Raw genomic sequence first — 7,878 nt, forward strand, 5'->3', positions numbered from 1 at the left:
CATTTTGTGATAGTTTTACTGCTAGTCTTAAAGATCAGAATTATTCTCCGTAAGGGTTCCATATCGTTGGAGAATGGCTGTAGATCCCGAGAAGCATTGGTGTTAAACTCTAAATGAGTTAAACATGCAGCAGTCAGTCATTTAAAGATGCTGATCCAAAAATGAATATATTTTATGTGCTAAGCTATGTTGCATTTTTCTCTGTAGCAGGCCTACAGGCTGCTGAAAGATTCATTGAAGTCCATAATAGACACCTATGGTGATTTTAGTGAGAAAACAGCTGAAACTTACCATATCATGGGCAGTATCTGCCTGGCAGAGGGAAAGATGAGAGAGGCTTACCAGCTGTTCAATAAGGTAATTACAATTACATTGCTAGTGATTTTCTTGGATTTACTGCCTCACAGTGTTTGAAAATGTAAATGCACACTAATTTTCCAAACTATAAATCCTGCTAGAGATATCAGGCTTTATTTCTCTATAGATTCTCAAGGAGTCTGATGTGCAGATCTTATTCATGTTAGTAATGAGATTTGCCCACATAAACCTGCCATCTGTGCCAAGTCCACACAGGGATTTGGGCTCAGCAGGCAACTGAAGATACAGCTGGCCAGCAACTATGTACCATACTTACTCCCCTGCAGAACCCCTGGATACTGGATTGGCTATCAGTTGGGATTTAATAGTGCTGATGAACCACCATGGCAACTGCTACCACACAGCTGGGGAGGGGAAGCAAGCTACAAAACCTATTCTGTTTTGGGGAGGAGGGGGAACAGCCTCTCAGCAGTGACAACCCGTAGCTATCGCCTGTCTTAAAAGCCCTCCTCCCACCCCCAGTGGAATGAATAGAAAGAAGCTCCATGAATTAAAATGTACAGTAAAAAAAGAACAGGAGTACTTGTGGCACCTTAGAGACTAACAAATTTATTTGAGCATAAGCTTTCGTGGGCTACAGCCTACTTCATCGGATGCACAGAATGGAACATATAGTGAGGAGATATACATACATAAAGAGAACATGAAAAGGTGGGAGTTGCCCTACCCGTTCTAAGAGGCTAATTAATTAAAACCCCTTTGTAGTGATAATCAACATAGTGATGTCCCTCCCCTCTCAACCATGGAGAATCTAGACCCTAGCTAGCCACTCTGCCTCAGTTTCCCCATCTGTAAAACTCTGGTTAATACCTCTATCACAATGGTGTCATGCAGATTAATTAGTTAAGCAGAGTGCTTTGATGGAAAGTGTCATGTCATGCTGATATTATTTTTATTATACCTGTATATTTAATTCTACAAGACCCAGCCATTTATGCTGCTTAGATTTTAATTCCAATTTTTAAAAATACTCCTCTGACATCACTGAAGGCGGAACCACTGGAGTTCCTTTGCTAATATGTAGATAACTATGCATAATCAGTGCTTATGCAACTTGATTGATTTTGAAGTTGGGTTATACAACATATCACTTCTCATTCATTTTATGCTAAACAGTGTTTGCAGATTCAAATAGCTGTTTATGGGCCTCGCAACAGGAAACTGAAAGAGATGCAAGAGCTCCTGACCGCATTAGAGAGGTGATCTCATCAGCATTGTTATTTATAATGTAATATTGCATATTGTCAAGATGCTGTCCCTGCCGCAGGGGATGTAGCAGCTTGCTAGTAACAAATGTCTATATACAGTACTGAGTCTTGTTTAATATAATGAACAAAATTAGGCAAAATAGCCCCCCCATCATAAGTTAGAGCAGCCTGCAAGCACATCCTGCCCAGGGTTGCCAATGGATTGTACAGTAGTCCAGCTACCCTAGAACATTCAGTGCTCCCTCTCCCACACACTGTATGTTATAGGGCTACTTACGTTGACACCTCACCGCTTCTGTGCTGTGGGAATTTCCCCCGCACTCCTGTAGAGTCACTGTACATGGCCACAGCAGCATAGATGGTCTGGAGTGGATGCCAGAATCAGCACCTGGATATCATAGATTCTAGGACTGGAAGGGACCTCAAGAGGTCATCAAGTCCAGTCCCCTGCCCTCATGGCAGGACCAAATACTATCTAGACCATCCCTGATATACATTTATCTAACCTACTCTTAAATATCTCCAGAGATGGAGATTTCACAACCTCCCTAGGCAATTTATTCCAGTGTTTAACCACCCTGACAGTTAGGAACTTTTTCCTAATGTCCAACCTAAACCTCCCTTGCTGCAGTTTAAGCCCATTGCTTCTTGTTCTATCCTTAAAGGCTAAGGTGAACAAATTTTCTCCCTCCTCCTGATGACACCCTTTTAGATATCTGAAAACTGCTATCATGTCCCCTGTCAGTCTTCTCTTTTCCAAACTAAACAAACCCAATTCTTTCAGCCTTTCTTCATAGGTCATGTTCTCAAGACCTTTAATCATTCTTGTTGCTCTTCTCTGGACCCTCTCCAATTTCTCCACATCTTTCTTGAAATGCAGTGCCCAGAACTGGACACAATACTCCAGTTGAGGCCTAACCAGCGCAGAGTAGAGCGGAAGAATGACTTCTCGTGTCTTGCTCACAACACACCTGTTAATGCATCCCAGAATCACGTTTGCTTTTTTTGCAACAGCATCACACTGTTGACTCACATTTAGCTTGTGGTCCACTATAACCCCTAGCTCCCTTTCTGCCGTACTCCTTCCTAGACAGTCTCTTCCCATTCTGTATGTGTGAAACTGATTGTTCCTTCCTACGTGGAGCACTTTGCATTTGTCTTTATTAAACTTCATCTGGTTTACCTCAGACCATTTCTCCAATTTGTCCAGATCATATTGAATTATGACCCTATCCTCCAAAGCAGTTGCAATCCCTCCCAGTTTGGTATCATCTGCAAACTTAATAAGCGTACTTTCTATGCCAATATCTAAGTTGTTGATGAAGATATTGAACAGAGCCGGTCCCAAAACAGACCCCTGCGGAACCCCACTTGTTATACCTTTCCAGCAGGATTGGGAACCATTAATAACTACTCTCTCAGTACGGTTATCCAGCCAGTTATGCACCCACCTTATAGTAGCCTCATTTAAGTTGTATTTGCCTAGTTTATTGATAAGAATATCATGCAAGACCGTATCAAATGCCTTACTAAAGTTTAGGTATACCACATCCACTGCTTCTCCCTTATCCACAAGACTCCTTATCCTATCAAAGAAAGCTATCAGATTTGTTTGACATGATTTGTTCTTTACAAATCCATGCTGGCTATTCCCTATCACCTTCCCACCTTCCAAGTGTTTGCAGATGATTTCCTTAATTATTTGCTCCATTATCTTCCCTGGCACAGAAGTTAAACTAACTGGTCTGTAGTTTCCTGGGTTGTTTTTATTTCCCTTTTTATAGATGGGCACTATATTTGCCCTTTTCCAGTCTTCTGTAATCTCTCCTGTCTCCCATGATTTTCCAAGGATAATAGCTAGAGGCTCGATACCTCCTCTATTAGCTCCTTGAGTATTTTAGGAGGCATTTCATCAGGCCCTGGTGACTTGCAGGCATCTAACTTTTCTAAGTGATTTTTAACTTTTTTTTTTATTTTATCTTCTAAAACTACCCCCTTCCCATTAGCATTCACCATGTTAGGCATTCCTTCAGACTTCTCAGTGAAGACCAAAACAAAGAAGTCATTAAGCATCTCTGCCATTTCCAAGTTTCCTGTTACTCCCTCCTCACTGAGCAGTGGGCCTACCGTGTCCTTGGTCTTCCTTTGCTTCTAATGTATTGATAAAAAGTCATCTTGTTTCCCTTTATTCCTATAGCTAGTTTGTGCTCATTTTGTGCCTTTGCCTTTCTAATCTTGCCCCTGCATTCCTGTGTTTGCCTATATTCATCCTTTGTAATCTGTCCTAGTTTCCATTTTGTATATGACTCCTTTTTATTTTTTAGATCATGCAAGATCTCGTGGCTAAACCAAGGTGGTCTTTTGCCACATTTTCTATCTTTCCTACCCAGCGGAATAGCTTGCTTTTGGGCCCTTAATAGTGTCCCTTTGAAAAACTGCCAACTCTCCTCAGTTGTTTTTCCCCTCAGTTTTGATTCCCATGGGATCTTACCTATCAGCTCTCTGAGTTTACCAAAATCTGCCTTCCTGAAATCCATTGTCTCTATTTTGCTGTCGTCCCTTCTACCCTTCCTTAGAATTGTGAACTCTGATTTCATGATCACTTTCACCCAAGCTGCCTTCTACTTTCAAATTCTCAATGAGTTCCTCCCTATTTGTTAAAATCAAGTCTAGAACAGCTTCCCCCCAGTAGCTTTTTCAACCTTCTGAAATAAAAAGTTGTCTGCAATGGAATCCAAGAACTTATTGGATGGTCTGTGCCCCGCTGTGTTATTTTCCCAAAATATATATACGGATAGTAGAAGTCCCCCATCACCACCAAATCTTGGGCTTTGGATGATTTTGTTAGTTGTTTGAAAAATGCCTCATTCACCTCTTCCACCTGGTTAGGTGGCCTGTAGTAGACTCCTAGGATGACATCACCCTTGTTTTTTACCCCCTTTTAGCCTAACCCAGAGACTCTCAACACTTCTGTCTCCTATGTCCATCTCCACCTCAGACCAAGTGTGTACATTTTTTATAAGGCAACATCTTTTTCCCCGTCTATCCTGCCTGAGCAAGCTGTACCCATCCACACCAACATTCCAATCATGTGTATTATCCCACCAAGTTTCAGTGATGCCAACGTCATAGTTGTATTTATTAGCACTTCCAGTTCTTCCTGCTTATTACCCATACTTCTCGCATTTGTCTATAGGCATCTAAGATACTGATTTGATCTTGCCTCCCAGTTTTGCCCTGACCCTCCTTTCTCTCTGCCATTATGGCCCACAGTCCCTCCTATTTCTGACCCATCTTCTAGGTCTCCATGTGGACTGTAAACGGGTCGGACTCACCCCTGCGGCGCCTCCTGCTGGTGACTCCGGGAATTAGCTCTATTCCAGCGCTGCAGCGCCCTCTGCAGGCCGGTGATCCACCTGTCCTCTGGCCCCCGTGTCCCTCCCTGGACCCGGTGCCCTTTTACATGGGGGTGCTGCCCCCTGGCAGTAACCCCTTTCTGCTCTGGGCTTCCCCTTCTGTCTCAGGGAACCCCCCACCCCACTATCCCCACTTTGCCTCAGTAGTGGCTACTGCCAGTCATTATCTAGCCCCACACTCTGGGGCAGACTGCAGTATCAGCCTACTCATCACAGGCAAAGGGGTTTGGACCTGCTGCCTTGGCCTACCCCTGGGCTGCCCTCTGCAACCCCCAGTATCTGTTGCCCTGTGCTAGGCCGCAGCCTGGGGTTTTCTAGGCTGGAGCTTCCCCAGCGCCTCAGCCTTTCCCCAGCCCTGCTTCACCCTAGGTACCTTGTCTCAGCTCCTAAGCAGCCAGGCCCATCTCTCTCTATAACCAGAGAGAGACTGTCTGGCTTCTGGCTTCCCTGGCCTTTTATAGGGGCCAGCTGTGGTTCAGTTTGGGGCATGGCCTCACCTGCAGCCACTTCCTCAATTAGCCCAGTCTTGAGAACTGCCGCTCTCAAGCCCTGCCAGGCCACTTTTAAACCCCTCACAGTGGGAGCAGGGAACAGGACCATGTTCCCCACTTACCTGTGGGCTTTGCTCACATCCAGTGCAATTAACTATGGCACATGGAGTCTTTTGCCATTGAATTATTGGTTCTAATTCAAATCAGGTTAGCAGTGCCTGAAAGTTGTTAAAAGGTAATAATTGGAGATATACCAATCTCCTAGAACTGGAAGGGACCTTGAAAGGTCATCGAGTCCAGCCCCCTGCCTTCACTAGCAGGACCAATTTTTGCCCCAGATTCCTAAGTGGCCCCTTCAAGGATTGAACTCACAACCCTGCGTTTAGCAGGCCAATGCACAAACCACTGAGCTATCTCTCCCCCCTGATATTTGCTTAGCCAAAACAGGTTTCTAAAATTTCACTGGTCATTTATTCTTACAAATTCTATGCTAATTCTCTATAAAATCCCCATCCTGATTGACGGCTGCTGCTGCTCCTTTAGAAGTTAATCTAAGGATTAGGGACTAGGTCTGCAACTGTGAAAATGAAGCTTTAAACTGTAGCAACTTCAGTTAGAATGATGATGATCTGTATTAGCATTTTTTGCCTCACTCATTTATTTAACCCCTGCACTGTAAAACGTACTTGCTAAACCTTGTGCTGCAAGAATTACTTGTGTAAAGTACTTTACAAGACATAGTTTAGACAGGTCCCTGCCACAAAGAGTTTACAATTTAAACTAGTTGGATACACTTTAAACAAAGAATGACCTGCAAGAGTGGGAGTAGATAACACTGTAGAGGATCAACAAGAAGGGGGTGGGAAAAAGTAGTTCTTAAGGAGAGATCTAAACAGAGCTAGAGTGTGCTTAGTACACAGGAAAAAGAAGCGTAGGTGGTGTGTGACACAAGGCACAAAGTCATGAGTGGAAGGGACCAAATAGCCATTAAGAAGAGAGTAATGAGCAGGCAGACAGTCTAGCAGGAAAACAATAAACTGAAGGCTATGTGGTATTAACTATTTGTTGGCCCTTGGCCAAATGGTTAACCAGTATTCAATAGCCCAGAATATTTCTTTCATGAAATCCTGTTTATTTGCAAAGAATGTACACAAAGTCCTGTTTCTCTGAACACAATAGAAATAAACACCCGCAGGCAGTTTCCCTGTTCAGAAATCCAAATGTGCCTTCTCAACCAGCATTTTGTATAGTTCCCTCCTGGCTTCCTCTCAGGATCAACCTCACACTGCTTCTCTCACAGCCTCCTGGCTTTCTCTTCCTGACGAACACAATGCTCCACCAATCAATGTCTTAGCCCCTGCATTTTCAATCAGTCTCTGGGAAATCCCTTTTATTCTCCCTGAGTTAATTTTTGCTCAGACCTCCCTTGTCTTGGATGGTGGTGTCTATTGTTTTTGCTTTCTTTCTCCATAAAAGGGATTAATTGCTTTTTCCATTTAGCTTAAATAAAAGGAGGCTGGCATGCCCATCAGCTTTGAGGTCTGTAACTGTCTACAGATCAAAAGCTCACTTGATGGCAGCCATTAACCATGCCAGCATAACATTATCATCAGCAAAGTGCCAATAGTGCACTCATCCCTCTGAGGCACAGGAGATAATACAGCTCACTCCCAGAATTTACATCCTAAACAGCACGTGAGACAGACCGTGAGAGAGTTAGAGCAATTCCCTGTCACCTTTGGAAAACCTGACAAACATTGATTTTCTGTTTCTCCAGTACTTTACATGGCACCAAAATGTTGTGGTTATCTTGTCAAATGATCATCATGTCTTCCTGAATCAGAGGGTGAATCTCTAAAGGCAAGATCATAGAATGTTTGGGTACAATTTGGATAAGGCATTTAGTTACTACTGTGTTGGAGGTGATACAAGAATCTACACAAATGGATAAGCATACAATTTGTATAACTAATCTGGGCAGTTAAGTGTCTCATTTTATAACAAGGCAGGTCTGAGGACATTCTCCTGTTTGTCCAGTAAGTAGAATTTTCAGGGATATGTAGTCTACAAATAAAGGAATAGGAAAATGCCAAGAAAAATAAAATGAACTAAATGTGCTTCCTCTACCTTAGGTCTCCAGCTGTCCATGAAGGGAACAGACTTGTGAAGTAGATGCTAAATCATACTGTTGGCAAAAATCTTGGATCCTTAGCAATTGTGACAGCACATGAAATCAGAAACTAAGTTGGAGGATTAATTGGAGAACTCAGGTACATTGTACTTGTTATAATCAACTCAACAGAAAGTTCTGTAAATGTTTACTTTAGTTTAGGAAAAAGCATCAACCTTCCAGGTACACTTCCCCCTCCTATTCTCCTTTCATTT

The 7,878-nt window shown here is 43.0% G+C and overlaps 1 protein-coding gene across 5 annotated transcripts in view; it reads left to right on the top strand.

Moving 5' to 3' along the window:
* Positions 1-7,878, top strand: part of TTC23L (tetratricopeptide repeat domain 23 like) — a 29,891-nt gene that overhangs the window by 18,804 nt on the left and 3,209 nt on the right. For 4 of the 5 annotated variants that reach the window (XM_045021491.1, XM_045021489.1, XM_045021488.1 and 1 more), the window contains 3 exons: positions 208-357; positions 1,495-1,577; positions 7,626-7,761. In XM_045021491.1, the coding sequence (XP_044877426.1) occupies positions 208-357; positions 1,495-1,577; positions 7,626-7,665 (273 nt within the window). In that variant the 3' untranslated portion in view covers positions 7,666-7,761. Of the gene's footprint in view, positions 1-207; positions 358-1,494; positions 1,578-7,625; positions 7,764-7,878 lie in introns of those variants that run through there. The other variant, XM_045021487.1, reaches the window with a different exon arrangement.

This window comes from Mauremys mutica, chromosome 6 (assembly GCF_020497125.1).
Source record: "Mauremys mutica isolate MM-2020 ecotype Southern chromosome 6, ASM2049712v1, whole genome shotgun sequence".
In the NCBI taxonomy this organism is placed as follows: Eukaryota; Metazoa; Chordata; order Testudines; family Geoemydidae; genus Mauremys; species Mauremys mutica.